Here is a 19,031-nt window from a genome sequence, read left to right as displayed (position 1 = left end):
TGCATGTCGTCTTCACAAAAGACAGCGGACACCATGCTCAACTTTTAAAACGCACTAAGTGACCCCTTGACCTAGTTTTTGACCCAGAAATGCGCATGTTCTAACTTGGCCTTAAGATCATCTCCATAAAACTTCTGACCAAGTTTGGTGAAGATCAGATGTAAACTACTTGAATTAGAGAGCGGACACCATGCTGAATGTTAAAAAACGCACTAAGTGACCCCGTGACCTAGGCCCAGAATGGCCTATGTTCAAACTTGTCCTAGAGATCATTTAGATAAAACTTGTGATCAAGTTTGGTGAGGATTGGATGAAAACTACTTAAATAAGAGAGCGGACAACATGGTGAGGTTTAAAATACACTAAGATACCCCATGACCTAGTTTTTGACCCGGCACGACCCATATTCAAACTTGACCTAGACATCATCTAGATACAACTTCTGACCAAGTTTGGTGAAGATTGGAGGAAAACTACTTGAATTAGAGAGCTGACAACATTGTGATGTTTAAAAAGTCCAAAAAAGTAAGTGACCCCGTGACCTTGTTTTTGACCTGGCATGACCCATTTTCAGACTTGCTTCAGAAATTATCAAGATACAACTTCTGACCAATTTAAGTGAAGATTGGATAAAAACTACTTGAATTAGAGAGCAGACAACATGGTGAGGTTTAAAACACACTAAGTGACCCCGTGACCTAGTTTTTGACCCAGCATGGCCCATGTTCGAACTTGACCTACACATCATCTAGTTACAACTTCTAACGAAGTTTGGTTGGTGAAAATCGAATTAAAACTACTTAAATTAGAGAGCGGGCAACATGCTGAATGTTTAAAACACACTAAGCGACCCTGTGACCTAGTTTTTGACCCGGCAAAGCCCATGTTCGAACTTGGCCTTAAGATCATCTAGATACAACTTCTGACTAAGTTTGGTGAAGATCTGATGAAAACTACTTGAAATAGAGAGCGGACAACATGCTGAATGTGTGAAACGGACTATGTGACCCCGTGACCTAGTTTTTGACCCAACAAGGCCCATGTTCGAACTTGGCCTAGACATCATGTAGATACAACTTCTGACCATGTTTGGTGAAGATCGGATGAAAACTACTTGAAATAAAGAGCAGACACTTAATATGGACCGACGGACAGACAGACAGACAAGCTCACTCCTACATGTATATACCCCCCCCTAAACTTCGTTTTGGGAGGTATAATAAGAAACATTTATTATTAATCTTCCTCTCCAGCTCTTAACTTAATTTCACAATTTAAGTAAAATCTCAAGGACCCCCGGCCCTATTCCCAAAATAGTGACAGAAAAAAACACCTCAGGTCTCCACTTGCCAATGTTCTTTAAAAATTGTGGTTTGGGCCTATATTTTCAGAGCAGGGCTTAACACTAAGGCACGTCCAAACGACATTCACTGCCTGTACCTTTGAGGTCCGGGCTAGCCAATGTCCCAGGAACATGCCCGACCGGTCATGTGTATTTTGGGCAGGATTATGTGTTCTATATCAATAAACTGCGTTTTAAATAAGCTTTTCAAAGATGCAAAAATCTTAATACACTATGATCAGATGACAATTAAATCCCAGAGTGAAGTCGGAGACAACAAACGGATCGTAACTCAAAATAGATTTGGAACCCCCTGATTGCAATCAAAAAGAGGCCGACAATGCAGAAAATCCCCGGAGGTTTTCCTGGTAAAACACGTCAGTACCTATTTTTAAACGGAATTCCACTAGATACGTTTTTTGATTGGTTCCCTCGAAGTGACAAGTTTTCTCGATAAAAATACGTTTTAAACTAAAAGCCGGAAACTCGACATTAACACAAAGTTACTATAAAATTATTAGTTTTAATTTGTTTGATTGATTATTAGTGTTTTGACAATCTTTGTTATGCAATTCAATTAGTAAAACTAATATTAATGGTCAATCCCGGCTTATAGTAGAGAGTTAACCCTGTACAGTTGTTACAACTATCGTAACACGTTATTTTGCGACACCTAAGATTCACTTACCATTTGTTGTCAGACGGCAACCGCGGCATTCTATGTAAAAAATGTTTTAACGTTTCATGTCGTTGTTTTAAGTTTGACTTTACGGGAGGAGATGGGGGTTCCTCGGATAAGAAAAGAAAAGGGAAGGAGGAAAGTAAGAGAAAGTATGAGGAAAAAAACAACAAGGAAATTTCTCCCGAAATGGCGTGAAGATTACAAATGGACGTCTTAAGTAGATGAACATTGAATTCATTAGCATTAGTAAGGCAAGCTAATAAGAATGATTGAATTATAATTGCGCATCTCCACGCACAAGAAAATACAAGTTGAATGATAAATATAAAGGTTTTGATAATACTTGGGTCAGGGCACATGAAAGATTGGTCAGGGCTAGAAGGTTCTGCATTTACTAGCCTGAATGGGCTAGTTGAAAAAAAAGTTAGTGTTAAGCCCTGCAGAGAAAACAAATTATGTCCTGACTGACGGTAAATATGGCTCAAATGTAACTTCTGACCCTGGCCTAACTTACTTTTTTTACAACAATATGAACAGTTATTTACATCAAGTACAGTTCAAGTAAGAGGCATTCCATGTCGATGACACAATTGCATGACGAAATTCATTCTCTCTCTAACACAGTTAATCATTCTAAGGCCAAAAAATGTACAAAAGCTATTAATTATGGCATCAAATGTTCTTTACGCCATGGGATTTGAAAAGCCTAATGACTTTAAGGACACTGATTCCATGCTCAAATGATTTGAGAGAGCACTTTGAAAGTCAACATTTACAACAGTATGTCGTTGAATGATTCCACGCCATTGATGTTTTTTACTCTTTTTAATCACCAACCCTTATTTTTACCCCTAGTCCCGATACTCGATACTCGATCAATGCTGCAATACAACAATGGGTCCTAACTAAAGAGGAAGAATTTTATTAATATCTAAATATTAGTTTCATTACATAACATCCCCCGGGTATAATTGCTCTGACTAGACTGACAACTTTAATCCTGTTATTTCATATTCCAACAGTGGGCAATCACACATTTCAGTTAATTAACAAGGCATTTGGAATATATGATATATTGGAAATTTGATTAATTTCAATAAATTATAGTGCTTTGCTTATTACCAGGAAATATTGATCTGAATTCAGGATTTTGGCATGCAATAGATCCTTCTCAGATTGGTCTAATGATGGTGGTGGTTTTGATGGGGTTTATCTGTCCCAGGTTATCATTAACTTTTCATTAATCTTTCACTAGCTCTTTATTTCCTTTACATTAACTTTTGAAACTGTATGCTTGAAGTTCCTGGCATTTGATTTTTTATCGTTACCCAATAATCGTTAAGTTTAGCTATTTTACTTTAGGCGTAACAAAAATAATTGTTTGTTTCCGGTGGCCCGACCCTACCTAATTTTTTGCCGCCGGTCCTAATCTTTTTTGAGCCCAAAATTCGAAAAAAATCGGACCGCGTATTTTTCGGCGACGGTCAATAAACTTGTGTACGTTATCCGCATATCATTTTTATCGTTTTTGAAGCGCACGTGGTAGCTGGCCAATCAGCAATGAGTTTGCTCACACATAATATTGGGTCATTCATGCGCAGACAATGTACACTTGGAATACACAGTCAGTTGATCTTGTCGTCTGCCAACAATATAGCGGCCGATGGTAAAGGTCGTATTTAAAGATTAGCAAATCAAAAGAAGCGTACCAATAAATAAATTATTTCTAAGCTGATTACTTAACACCTTTCTCCCGACTATCGATCAGAATTAAAGGATGATAATTAAATAATTAATTCTATTTCGACGATGTAACACCTTTTTGCCGATTATCGTTTGAAATTTAAAGGTGATAATTAAGTTGTTTTTTACCCACAAAAAATGCTATTGTAAAGCAATATGTCAACCAAATTGTATATTTGCTAGGTTTTGCAATGTCTGCAGTCAAACGATATGCACATTTTATTTAATGTGGCAAACGCGTACAATTTTTCGGACTGTCGTTTTCAGATACATTATTTTTCGTCGATTATAATTTATTTTCGAAGTTCTTTATAGAGGAAATAGAATGATGAATGCACATGTGGTGATACGGACGGTGTGGTTTATAATATTTTATATTGTATTCACCTGAAAATACAATTGGAAAGACTATAAAAAAGAACAATTAGTAAAGGCTCTGGATGGGGTGGGGGATCTGCCCTTTATTCCTGTTGGATTCCTGCGGCTGCGGTTCCAAGACCCCCGGCCTAATTTTCAGGATTTCAAATTTGGAACAATCGACACCCCTATTAAATGTTCATCTATAAAATAACTTATGTTTGTACATTGACAAGTACCATACTAATTATTTCTATATTGAAAAATGTATGTTACATTATGATATGTGATATGCCCTTGTTGTCATTAAAAGAATATAAACAAGTTGATAGTAAATGTATATATAATTATTTCAAAACCAGTTTTCGTGCATCGAAAAACAAAAACCTGGTCGGCTCAAAGAAATTTTGGGACAGCGCTAGCCCTGGTAGATAGACCCCACGACACCAGTACATAATATAATCTGAAAATGTGGTCCTTTGGAAGCATAAACTGCATCCAAGAAATATAATAGCACACCCAGTTTGATTGGGTCTGTTCATGGTGATAATGTTACATGCAACACCACTCGCGCCCCCCAAGCATGGCTTTTGGGCTATTTAATATATTATAAATTATAAATAATATCAGAGCTCCAGATAAGGTTTTGTATATTCTTAAATTACTACCAGATTTTCAAAAAGAATTCTTAACTCTGAAATTTTATTCTTAACGTTACTACTAAGTTTTGGAAAATAATTCTTATTTTTTCTAAATGACCTAAAAATAAACAATAATGGTCATTTTCATGTAAAAAAACACAAAATAAACATACTAGCAACTTTATTTATACGAGTTCAACAGTGTCTTTTCAGTATTATACAATTTTATTTTTCAAATACCTTCATATGCCCAAACTGTGGTTAGATTGCATGCCTTAGATGAATTTTAACATATTTCTAGAGCTGCAACGATTTGATCCGATTCATCGAAAATCGATTCGAAATGCTTCGATTCGATTACGATACCAAACCTACCAAATTCGATTCGATTCTTTAACATATATACATATATATACATAGATACGTAAAGCGCGCTGTATTCTGTCTATTGATACAGGAAGGTGTAGGTTTTATCTTTACCTGTTATTACGACGCGCGCGATTGGTTGCTTATTACTTTAGTCATCCAGTCAATAAGCCCGTTAAGGTCTACTTTCGGAAAGAGCGTCAAAATGGCTGAACAAGTTGTTGCCGACAAATTGAAAATATCAGATGCGCCTAAGAAGCTAAAATCAAACGTGTGGCAGTATTTTGGGTTTCGGGATGGTAGCCCTACCGATAAAGCAAAGTGTAAACTGTGCTTCACGGATGTGGCGTACGCTAAGTCCGGCTTAACCACTAATCTAATGCAATATGTCAAACGCAAACATAACGTTGATTTAGCAAGACTAAGAGGTCGCACAAGTGCAACTACTCAAGTCGCCAGCCAGAAAAGTAGTTCTATTTCTGTTGGATTTTTGTTAAGTTTATTAGAGAATGTGATTTGTCCTACAGGAAACAGGTGATGCTGTCATGACACAATGGTAGATATGCTTATAGCGGGTTAGGGTAAAAGTATAATAGTGATCATACTAACATTCAACTGATTCCAGATACGTTCTTATGCTTATTTATTTATATTTTATATTATTGTGTAATCAACACAATCTTCTAGTCAGAAGTTTTTATATTAAAATTGAGTCCTAATTTGCTATTTTTTTTATGTGTTTTATTGAAGTCACATTTGAACAGAAATGTTAATTTTGAGGCATAAGAGTGAATATATGACAAAACTAGGTTTGAAGATGAATCGAATCGAAAAAATCGGTATCGGAGTGTCTGAAATCGAAATCGAATCGAATCGAGATGTTGGTGAATCGTTGCAGCTCTACATATTTCACAATTAAAACGGGTCTCTCCTTCAATCTTTTCAACGATTAGCCACGGGACTTGTCCCTTTGACTCGTTCAATGTTGTTTTTTTGTGTTTAAGTTTGGACCCGTCGTGTCGCGTTTTTGTTTAGCTTTTCCGACTGTGTCGGCAACTGAACATACAACATCGTAAAAGACCTTTTCTATAATGTCTTTCTTAACATTTAACTTCGGCTCACTTTGCGTACAATATGTTAAAAGCGTGTTTTTGGACGCTTTGCAGTTTTTTAAGGACGTTCTCTGGGCGCCGCCATTGTTTTTTGACAGATAGACTGTATACGCCGCTTTTATTGGAAAAAATGCGCTTTGTTAAACAAACCCGATAACCATTCTATATAAACACCGCAAAAAAATCTTTAATACGCGAAAAAACTCAATAAAAATCGATACGAACCGATGAAAAAATAATATTCGTAACTTGATTTTGTAATTCTTAATGGTACGACAAGATTTTAAAATAAATACGTAACGGACTTGAAAATAATTCGTAATTACGAAAATACGACCCTTATCTGGAGCTCTGAATATAGTATATACTCCATGATTCCAAAGGAACGGAAAGTATAACAACACTGAATTCCTATAGACACTGAGGGTCAAGCTTACTGCGACTTTAGTTATGCCTTTTATTGGTAATAAAATGGACTATTAAAGCCGCTGCCAGAAGTCAACATTAAACTCGGAAATAAGGAAAGCAACAAATGCAAAATTAATGAACAGCAAGTTTTTATTTCATTAAAGCATTTAAATAAACCCATATTGCATTACATACATCATCAAATTTATTGTACATTCAGTTGTACACAAAAAAATGAGAAGATACACCATGTACGATATTTAAAAAAAAAAAAAAAATTTAAATAAAATTATTTGCCTACCTACCTACCCTAATTTTTTAGGCCATGTCAGTGGAAACAAACATATTTTTTTGTTAGGCCTTAGTAAATTCGCGCATTGCAGCAAGTATTCTTTCAGAACCACCCAAAACTTGAAATAGAAATATCATATCATCAGGCTGGTGCTTTCCACAGGAATTATTTCAGATGCCCCATGGGTTAGGGAGGGATGTCCCCTCCATAATATATTTTTGGGGTACATTTTCTGAGTCAAATGACGTCAGAAATAATTGTGATATAAATTGGGAGTTTAATAGCAAAATTCCACAAAATGCAAGCACTGATGTGGAAAATAGACAGAACACGTGCTTCATAAATTTTAAATTGTCAAAATTTTAAGATCAATTTTGATGCTTGAAAATCTTAAGATTTCTTGCTGATTAATCAAGATACATGTATCACAAAAAGCTTTCACCAAAAACTGAATATCTCTTAAGATAAAACAACCTCAAAGAAGCAATTTATCCCAAAACCTCTCCAACTAATTACCCCCAAGGACAGAGATATAACCCAAAGACAGCTATTACCCCTAAACAAATGGATTGCAACAAAAGAAACAGAAATTCAACATTGGCAATACAAAGAACGCCAAAAATACATAAATCAGGTCTCTATTTCCATTTAGGGAATTAACAACAAGATAGTTCCATCTCTACAGGGAACTTGATGCTCGATGTTTCTCCATGTTAACTGCCTCATTAGTATTGGTGACCACTGACCTTATCCTTCAGTCTTGCAGACAAAGTGATCTTATATTACAGAAGTTCTCACTATAATTTCAGAATTTTGGGGTCAGTACTTCATTGCTTAGGAAAAGATAGCCTCCAAGTTGCATGTCTTGCGTCAAAGTTGAATTCTACCCTGGGCCTTCCCCACCCACTTAAAAAACAACAAAACTTTTTGTCCCAGGTTTTTTTTTCCTTCTTTGTGACCCGCCGAAAATCGGCCCTTTCCCCTCCGATTTTGTGTTCCCCTCAGCTGGAAAATGTTCCCCTAGATTTCATTTTCCCCTCCAAAAAAAAAAAAAAAAAATTTTTTTTTTTTAAACCTTTAAATATATAAGTTAACCTGATCCAGTGTAGAAAATAGACAAATATTGCATAATTAAAATTTCTGTTTCCTTGAATTTGTTTTAAAAACAGTAAAATATGCTGAATTGATTATTTAAGACTTTCCTTATTTTCCCCAAAATCCGACGTTTTGTGTGATTTTTCCCCCCAAAATCCTGCGTTTCGCGCGATAATTTTCCCCTTAAAAAAGGCCAGGCCCTTTCCCCAAAATCAGATAAAAAACCCTGTGTCCACAATCGTATCTTTTTTAACAAAACTGTGTGCTGCTTAATGTTTTGGAGAATTATATACATGTATAATTTTAATCATCAATTGGAACAAAAACTTACAAATAATATGGCAACCACAAGGTTTATTGACTTTACTTTCACTTTTGACAAGAATGACTGTGAGTTCTTCCACTTTTGTAAACCCTTTACCACTCAGAAACGTACTATGACACATTTGAAGTCCCTTAGAAAAGCAAATTAAATTTTAGTCCTTTCTTAATACATGTATTATTCAAGTATGAAAGGCTTCATTCCCAACCATAACATACTGATGAGTAGCAAACAGCATAAAACCTGAACAGTACATTCTTTAAAATGGAATTCCATTAAGATATTTACATTTCACAATTTTGAGATTGTTTAATGTTCATAAATGTGACCCCATTTTGTATATCTCTCCTGAAAAAACCAAGGCCTAAGATAAATAGATCATGTTCTTATTGCTAATATCTCCAGCCAATACACTTGTTTCACATTCCGTCAAGCAGCAAGTTTATCAGAGTTCAGTTCATAACAATAAAAATTATCTTGAAGAGTTACAGCTGGTCAGATTTTCAAGTTTCCAGAAATGCAGTGAATGACTACTTTTCTGATCTTGCAAATGAAACTGACAAAGTTTTTTTTCCTTCATGATTGTCTTGATAAAAAAACAGGGATAAAAACAAAAATTCCCAGCCGTCAAAACTTGTGTTGTTTTCAACGTCATATTATCCCTGGGCCTATTTTCAAAATAACATGTGTTATTTCGTAAAAAAGTGAGCACTAGATCATTTTTAAAGCTACGCCCAAGATGTCAGATTAACCTTTGATTCAAAAGGTCATTTAAGCTGCAAATCAGCTGCAATATTTGTAAGATAAAAAATAATTGTCCAACTGACTTTCAAATAAAATCTTAAAAGATGAATAGCATCTTAGCTCAATTTAAATAGCACATTAACAAGATTTCATTTTCTATCACTAATTCACTATTGCTCAACATTGAAGAACCAGAACACAAATCTTGTTAGACAATATCTGCATCAGCCAAATAAATTTCAAAAATCTTAATGGAAAAAGACGCCTAAAGACAGTTTTTTTCACTATTGGTGTTACATGTATGAAAATAGCATCAATAAATCTTCCGAAACTCTCATTTTTCTCTCTGACCAAAACCTTGTTTCAATCGCCTGGAAGCCTGTGGAATGATGTGTCCATCAATCAATATCTGGGTAAGCAATTTGACAGAACTTCTACTATTCAGAATCCCTTTGCAAATGACTACATAGATATTGACATCATGTTTTCAATCATTCACCAAAATGGCTGCCGATGTCATTCAATAAGCAGCCTTCTATGGTAGTGTGTTTCCTCTAAGTAATAATGACCAGATGCACACTTCATGGTCTTTGAGTAAAGTCTTTAACATTTCTTTGCACATACATGTACTTGAAGAAATAGTTAGTACTAAAAGAGTGAACTAATGAACCCATTACAAAAACATCATTTAAAAAACAGCTGCAATTACAAGCAAAAGAGGCAATCATATAATAAGAACATTCTTTTTACATGTACGATGAATGTTTGAAAATTCAATTTGAGACTTTTTGGTTCAGAAAACGACACAATTGTCTGAATTTGATAAGAGACACTAGTGTCAGTACCATTACCCCAAATACATGATTCTGGAAGATTTGCTTCAGAAGAGAAACACAATTTTTGCACATGTATAATGTAATGTTGATTTTCCTCAGGATGATGTTATTTGTATGACAATATTACAATCTGTTTTTAGAAATTCTGTATCAGGAAAGATCATAAAATCTTGACAAAGTCTGGGAAAACATAATGTCTCTCAACATATACATGTACATGAAATGTCTTGGAATGTCCAGGGAATTTCTGCAGAATATATTAATGATAAATAATCACATAAATGTCAAATGGTCCACTTAAACAACCGAATTAAATGCTTAAGAACAATATTTGGCTATGTGAGATATAGCTTTTTTCAGCTAGAGGATTTATTTGATGCAATGATAATTTTTTTACTGCATTTGTACACCCATCTCAAATCTATCTCAAACATATTCCAAACTTGTTACAAAACATGAAGTTCATCTGAAACTGATGTCAAACAATTAAATAACCAATTAGACAGACTTAGAGTCATGTTTTCAATTAATTTCAAATTAACCGCCATACATTACCAAAAATACATTCATCATAGTGTTTTTCCCAGGAGGGTAAAGGGGCATGGCGCATTACTTTCAAAAAGGGCATTTTAGCGCCCAGTTTAGGCAAAAAAGGGCAAAAACGTTCCCTGAATACCTGAATTATGGGGAAACATGTAATCGCATCAGAAGCAGCTGTGGAAAAAATAACATATAAACAAGCACATTTAATGGTAATAGATGTATTTAACTTACTATGATTTATATTAATATATTTACCTTGCAATGTACATTTAAGTTCCATGTTGTTTCAATAAACTGTACAGCACGACAAACATAATAAAGCAATATATGCATATGAATTTGATTATACACAGATCCACTAACATATAAATGAAACCATGTTTGTTTTTATCCCATTTTCTAACAATAATCTTGACAGATGTTTAGAATAACATTGCGAGTTAATTGATCGCTAACAAAACAATATGCAAACACTCGTTTCCGTGACAAACATCCACTGAGTAGATTACAAATAAATGAATAATGTTGTTGCCATCTAAAACATTTTTATGCATCGTTGATTATCACAGGCATGTCATTTATTCCTTCTTAATGTATAATCTCCATCGTTAATTCGATCGTTTACGACGTTATTTGCCATTTTTGCCGAGTCACAATTTAATTCTGTATAGTCCGCCATGTTGATAAAGTGTCAACTGATGCAAGCGAGAGGTGCGCATAGAAACGTTAAATCGTATAAGCGATTCGCATTTTGTTAAATTAGTATACGTCTTAGTAATTATTTCAATAATTAGATCTAATTATCTTAAATACGAAAACGATAAAGAATAAATTTGTTTGTGATTTTAAATGTAATTATGCGTAAAAAAATATGTTTTGATATAACTGAATAATGCATGGAATGCACAATTGCCACGAGAATAACATGGAGTTTTTCATCAAAAGTCTCCGAAGTAATGATTTTATCGTGAGGAGTACACATTGCCGAGCGAAAAGTGCGCTTGGTATAACATAGCCCCTGGCATTATCGATTGATACTGACAAGGGGTTATTCACGCATGACTAATTCACAGCTTAGCAGTCAGTAAGAACTACCTATAAATCGAGCACTGTTATAGATTAAATCTGCTCAATTAATATAGTCGATTAGGCGTTGACGTCTCTCGAGTAAATCAAGCACAGTCGGAGCGTCACAGACAATCAAGGAAGCTGATTTTGCGGACCAAGTTAGATCGTAAGGCAATAAAGATGTTATCGATAAGGGCTTGTGGCGAAATTTGCCTTTGAAAAAAAGGGCGCGTGGCGAAATTTGCCTTTGAAAAGGGCAGCGTGGCGATCCGGGAGGACGGCGTGGCTTTTCGCCACGCTAAAATGGCCTGGGAAAAACACTACATCAGAGCCATGGCACATGTAAACTATCAATTATCTTAAATTGCTTTTAATTACAATAACAAACATGCACTGTTTTGATATAAGAGGTATAAACCTTGGTGCCATGTTGCTATAACGATGTATCTGCCTATATTATAACATTTGGAGAGTTATTTTTACTACAAATTGGTTCATACCTAATTCAAAATGGATACAAATGTATGCAGTTAACAGGTACAATAATTGTGTCTTCCATGCTTCAACAGGTGCATTTGTGCAATATAGATTTTCATATGTATAACTATAATACATCTGGCTATTGAAAGTTTCTATCTGGTCTCTGCACAATTTACTTTCACAGCGATTTTCCTCCTTCTTTATAAAGTACCAGTAAACGGTACTTTCCCAATCAAGCAAAAATTCCCAAATTCCCAAATCGGCATCTGAAAAAATCCCAATCGACATCCGAATTTTTTCTCAAAACGACCAAAATTTTCGTAACAAAACCCAACTTTCGGCGAGCGAACAAAGAAAATCGTATAGTTGTGTGTAACCACGCGCTCGATTAATTTGGGGTTTTATTATTCAGCGCCTGCAATCAATAGTGTCGTTACTGTTTCCGGTTCTTTTGTCAGGCAGCCAGCGTACTGTTTTATGTCGGTTTGTAACCTTGCCTCTGTGGAAAGGGTGTTCAGTCTAATGAACAATCTTTGCACAAACAATCGGGACCGTGAATCACACGACACATTGACAGCACTAATGATGCTGTGCAGAGAGGTATGCCAGCAACTGATAGATGATCAAACATCAAAGATTGTTGAAATTTTCAAAAAAATGAAAGACAGAGACATTGCTTAACAAGAGATTAAAACAACTTGTAATTGATTTTGTGTGTTCTTTATAATATTTTGTTATTTATTTCAACTTAATTACTTAATGGTCATTAAGGCATGCCTGCAAATGATTCTTTTAATGGGTATGTTCAATTAAGTATGAACTGTATGATGTATTCAATAAGACCCAAACTTCACGACGTGATTTTCCCAATTTAAGGATTTCACGACTCGATTTTTTCCCAATTTTGAGGTTTTCACGACTCAATTTTTCCCAATTGGACCGGTACGGATACTTTTTCCAATTGGACAAGGAAAATCGCTGTTTCAACATATTTAATTTTCAATCATTTCTATGATTTTATTTGACAGACATGATAGAATAATATACATCTATCAGACATTAATATAACTGTATTTGACGTTTTTAAAATATCATTATGTGAAGCTTTGTCAGGTTTTCTATAATACATTGTAACAAACTTTAAAGGGGCCTTTTCACAGATTTTGGCATATTTTGAAGTTAGTCATTAAATGCTTTATATTGATAAATGTAAACATTGGATCTTAAAAGCTACAGTAAAAAATCAAGAATAAAATTAAAACAAGGAAAAAAAAGTAGCCGGTACCAGGGCTCGAACCAGTGACCCCCGGAGTCCTGGAGTTAGTCTGAAATAAAAACGCATTAGCCCACTCCGCTATTCCGCCCAGTGTACACAGAAAAAGTATTTTATACCTTATATAAGCAATCTTCGTAGTTTCGTAAATTTCAACGACAACAACAGAACTCTCCAAATTATTCAAACTTTCGCGTTGCAACGCTTTATAATTTTTAGGTTTTCAAATCGTCAAAAGACACACTATATAATGGCTATATTTGACTATACATGTATATATGGTAAATGTTCAGTAATACTGTTTCCTCACAAATATCATAACTAAAACGAAAATTTGTGAATCTGAAACAACTTTTTTCAATTTTGTCAATTTACCAAACCGTGAAAAGATCCCTTTAAAAAAAAAAAGGAGCTTTAATAAACTAAATTTTTTCTCACTTAAAAAGTAAGGGTTTGAAATCTGCTGGCATTAAATATTTAAGTATGTAAGCCAAAGTACATGTAGTAAACATTACAATCTTGAGCAAAATTTATAAATGAACATTTTAGACAATACTTATGAAAAGATTTCCAAAACATGATGTTAAGTGGATTGGATAATAAAGGTATTACATTTTGAGAACATCCCGAAAATAATGTGGAAATAAGGCCAAACTTTTTTTGCATTTTATTCTTTCATAATTCATGGGTTATACCCTATGTTAATTATATACGTCTTACAAATCTAAATGTACCATTTCTTCTCATACATGTATGCAAAGGTTAATTAAGCAAACATTATCGAAATCATGTTGGCTTTTTAGTGGAAATTCTAAATAAAAGTTTATGTTTTGTAAATGGCCTTAGGGCATAGGACAGTAGTCAACAAATGTCAATAACCTTTCAAACATTCATTTGCCTTAAGCATTTTTTTTTGTAAGCGTAAATTTAAATTGCATAAAATAGATTGAAATCTGAGCTAGGTTTAATTGGCAAAACAAGCATTCATGTTCCTAACAAATTTCAAGTAGCTTTCAATCTGACCATTACTCTTTAAATAAATTGAACATTACATGAACAGTATTAAATTTCATCTGAGAGATAAAATTACCAATATTTCTTGATTTTACAATGACCAAGCACTTTAAAAATATATGGCAAGTTATGACTGACTCATTAGAAAACTGACCCTTATCAGTGGGTGGGATATTGCTTATTTTATGTTGTTAGGCTAGAAGCACAATAAGATACATGTATACAGTCACAGTTTGCAGGCCACTTTCAGACACATAAAACAGACCCATTCCCAAAGCCAAATGGTAAAAAAATCCTCAATTTGAAACAAAGATTCCCGCAATTTTTTTAAAGAATTTTAAATGATTATTATATCTCAATTTTTTTATTTCAATTACAAATATATATCATTTGTTATTATAATTGGAATAACAGTTGTTTTAAGTTAGTGTTTCCCAAATTAGAAGACTTTTCAAGCAACTAAATTCCCTATTCCAAAATTGCATTTTCCCAAATTGACCAGAAAAAGGCATGGTTAGCTTTTCCCAATAGATCACCTAAGTTTTGAACAACCAAGCAACTCCTGCTCATTTTACCCCATCCCCCAACAGGCCATGTTGTTATGTAGCGAATAGTAAATACATAATGATAACATATCGTGAATTCAACATGGTTATAAATCATTAAATAATTGACAAACTTATTACCTTCTCTGAGTTAATAATGCATTTTTAAGGCTTGGATACCATCACCCGTGTTATATTGGAAAGCGAGCAGTTCGTGTTTTCTACTCTAGAAATTCTACAGTAAACATTAACAAGATGCATAATTTTACCAAATTCTTCGCATAGGAAGAAATAAAATGCACATGAAAAAGCCTCCAGTCTTTATAAACAATGCATACAAGTATCAATGTTGTACCTGAATGTTGTTATAACTTTGTAAGACTGTATGCTGTCTACTTATAGCCATGCAGGGATGTAAATATGCAGAAAAAGCCTTGGCCCTTAAAATGTGTGCTGGGGCTCTGTATTTTGCAAAATAACTTTTACCTGTATATTCTCTGTACAAGCCTTACAAAAATCAACTAATAAGGGAAATGATGGTCACTGATAGTTTAAAAACCTGCGGACTGTTTCAAAAATCTACCTTTAGTGTGTTATTACTCATAAATTCAATGCAACCTGATGTTTGAATCGTCACTGACTGGCGACAGTTTATAACAACAATCACCTGATACATGTAACCAATAACCCCATAACTTACCTTCACAAACTGGCAGCAAAAGGCACATTAATCCAATCAACACATATCCACTTTTCATCACAAAACACTCTTTGCACTCATTTTTTTTCTTTTGGGTAAATCCCATCCTTGCTTCCAAGTCTGTCTAGTTACGAAAATCATTCAAGCTCTGAAAAAAATAAACACACAAACATCAGTAATGGACATAAGCATGGGCCTTCTTACCATGGTCCAGGTCCCCGAAATTGTCTTAAAAACTCACATGACATCTGTAAAAGCAGCGTTCCATGACCAAAGTCTATAGATTGTCTAGGAATACTCAAATGTCAAGTGTACTGTGAAGAAGTGTTAAAGCGTTTAAATGGTCAACATATTTAAGAATCTGACCCCGAATTACATTTTCTTTGTTCTTTCATTTATTTCAATGTCAACCTTTTCTGAATGTAACACACATTTAATTGTGTGTAAGTTCAAAAGAGTTAAGCATCAATAAAATATATATAACATCAGCTATAGCATACACGGAAACAATAGAATCATTATAAATAAACAAATGATCACTTGATAAATTACAATGCAGACTTTGTATTTTAGTTAGTACTATGAAAAATATGTCTGCAAAAAGGTTTGGGTTAGTTTATTGACTTGGCACACTCTTCAAAGAAGTGAGAGCCTGTTAAGCTGGTCATTGAGGGAAAAAATCAACCAGCATGTCTGAGAAACAAAACAAAGCAAATAAACATGTCATCCAGATCCATTCTGGTAATCTGCTTCATGTGACAGGCATAAAATCCAGGGACTAAAACATTGTGTCAACATTTTTTTCTAGTTTTTCTAAAGTTTTTTTTTTCATTCTTGCTTTCAATTGACATTTTGAATACCAAATTTTTTAGTTTTCCCTGCAAATTGCAGTGTTTTTTGCACATAAACTTACCACCATTATTCTGCTGTATCCCAAATGTTGGGATGGGGAAAGAAACACAACACAATTTACATGGAAATGGTGCCTATATTTGTAACACAGGCTAGTCAGCATAACAAATTATACACATTTACATTGTATTTGCAGTATCCCCATAATTAATATTTTTTCATTATCAATAATAGATAAAGCCCATAAATGGCTTATCAGGTGTATCATTCACTGTGACAGCTGCTAAGTATTATCCTTTCTCTGGCTTTCACCAGGTACATGTTACACCCTTCAACAGAAATTCTGACTCTGATTACCATCATTAAGGCCACTTTCCCCTCCAAAGATCACAGCACTAGTGTTTATTTTTATAACCCATAAATCTTCTAAGAACAGCCCTGTATAACAAACCTGACTTTGATATTTTCTCCACAGAGCCACATTTCTAAACAATCAAAATAAACTCAAAGCATCTCCTCATTAATATCCAACTTCATACAATGAAAGCAAGAATGACCAATCCCCCATATCTGCAATATTGTAAGATACACCATTTTGCTCTTCAATGATGAATTCATATAGTGTACTCTGTAGGCCTATACAGCTCCTATATTTTCTTGTAGTTTTCGCTGTCAATGCTATTTTTGCTATATTCATGTTCACAACTGAACCATGACAATTAAAATCACTAATCAGTGGTTTTCATTGTTCAAATTCAGGGCTGGTGTACCTCCCCATTTCCAATGAAAAAGTATATATTTTTCCCTAATCATAGTAATGGGACCTAAAAGTTCCCAATTAAAGGTTACCAATAAAAAAAAAATTTTTGTTCCATCACAACATTTAGTTGAGTTCATCTCCCATCCAGCTCTATAACTTGAACCTAACTAAATTTAATATTAAAAACACTTTCATTCTCAATTTTGAAGAATTGTAAGCAAAACAACAACAACACTGGTTTCCCAATTTTAATAAAAAAAAACGTTTTTTTTCCACACATTTTACTATTTGCAAACACAAAATAATTAACATATAAAGATTGTGATACATTATTTACAATTTAAATTTTGCAATATGTGAACATTTCTTGATTTATATACTGATATTTCCGAATCAACACTTTAATGTCTGTCTAATACATCTCTCAAATAAATGTCAAAAGTTCTGATACTTGTTGCTAACATTTCGTTTTAGCAAAGATGTTTTCAATAAAAAATATATTTCACACACAGATAGTGAAAGAGATAATCTTGACATTGAGCATAATTTTGTCTGAAAATCCCAACTTTGTAATTATAAAGTCATTAATGTTGTCTGCATCATTTCTGAAGAAATTTTACAGCAATTCAGGGAATTGTATTGAATTTATAATAAGTTTGACTTGAAACACACCATTCTTGTTTTGTTGCATTATTCTTATAACATAATATTACAACGTTTTGTGTTATATTATAAGCAAACATTAGAGTTCTGCGGTCGGAGACATATGCCCCCCCCCCATTAGGGCTTTGAACTAGTGACCCCAATTTCAAAAGGGGTTATCTACTGTCAAAGGCCAATGCGCATGTGAAGTATCAAGCCAATCGGTAAAATCGTTGATGAGTAATTGATTGAAAACCATTTTTACACTTATTCTGACAGTGACCTTGAACTTTGACCTAGTGATCCAAATTTCGATAGGGGTCATCTACTGTCCAAGGTCAATCCGCATGGGAAGAATCAAGGCAATCGGTCGATTTGTTGACCAGTTATTGATCAGAAACCTTTTCCCACTTATCGTGCCAGTGACCATGACCTTTGCTTTGACCGTGTGACCCCAATTTAAATAGGGGTCATCTACTCTCCAAGGCCAATGTACATGAGAAGTGTCAAACCAATCAGTGAATCAGTTGACGAGTTACTGATCGGAAACGACTTCTTAGTTTGTAACAGTGACCTTGACCTATGACCTAGTGACCCCAATTTCAATAGGGGTCATCTACTATCCAAGGCCTATGTAAATGGGAAGTATCAAGCCAATCGGTCAATTAGTTGACGAGTTATTGATTGGAAAAAAAAATTACACTGAGTGTGATAGTGACCTTGACCTTTGACCTAGTGACCCAAATTTCAATAAGGGTAATCTACTGTCCAATGTCAATGCATATGTGAACAAGATGTGTTTGTGACACACAATGTCCCCCTATATGAAGTTTGACCTTGAAGGATGGCCTTGACCTTGACCCTTCACCACTCAAAATGTGCAGCTCCTTGAGATACACACGCATTTAAAATATATAATTGCTAGCTTCAATATTGCAGAAGTGACATTACATGAGCAATTTTGACCCATATATTTGACCTTGAAGGATGACCTTGACCTTAACCTTTCACCACTAAAAATGTGCAGCTCCATGAGATACACATGCATGCCAAATATCAAGTTGCTATCTCAGGGGTGTGATTGAGGCAAAGTCAGAGGGGAGGAAAATTCTGTTGACTGTTTTTGACTACGCGAATGGCGCGCATAATGCAATGACAAACATAAAAACAGACATTATAATAAACAACTTTTTGAACTTCATAACAATATTTCT

General features: G+C 34.4%; 1 protein-coding gene across 7 annotated transcripts in view; it reads right to left on the bottom strand.

Annotated features, from left to right (window-relative positions):
• LOC127867308 (neogenin-like) overlaps positions 1-19,031 on the bottom strand; it is a 100,472-nt gene that overhangs the window by 48,440 nt on the left and 33,001 nt on the right. For all 7 annotated transcript variants that reach the window (XM_052408373.1, XM_052408376.1, XM_052408379.1 and 4 more), the window contains exon 3: positions 15,564-15,711. In XM_052408373.1, coding sequence (XP_052264333.1) covers positions 15,564-15,669 — 106 coding nt within the window. In that variant the 5' untranslated portion in view covers positions 15,670-15,711. The remainder of the gene's footprint in view (positions 1-15,563; positions 15,712-19,031) is intronic.

This window comes from Dreissena polymorpha, chromosome 2 (assembly GCF_020536995.1).
Source record: "Dreissena polymorpha isolate Duluth1 chromosome 2, UMN_Dpol_1.0, whole genome shotgun sequence".
Lineage (NCBI taxonomy): Eukaryota > Metazoa > Mollusca > Bivalvia > Myida > Dreissenidae > Dreissena > Dreissena polymorpha.
Note: the sequence above shows the minus strand (reverse complement) of the source record. Positions and strands in the feature narration are given on the sequence as shown.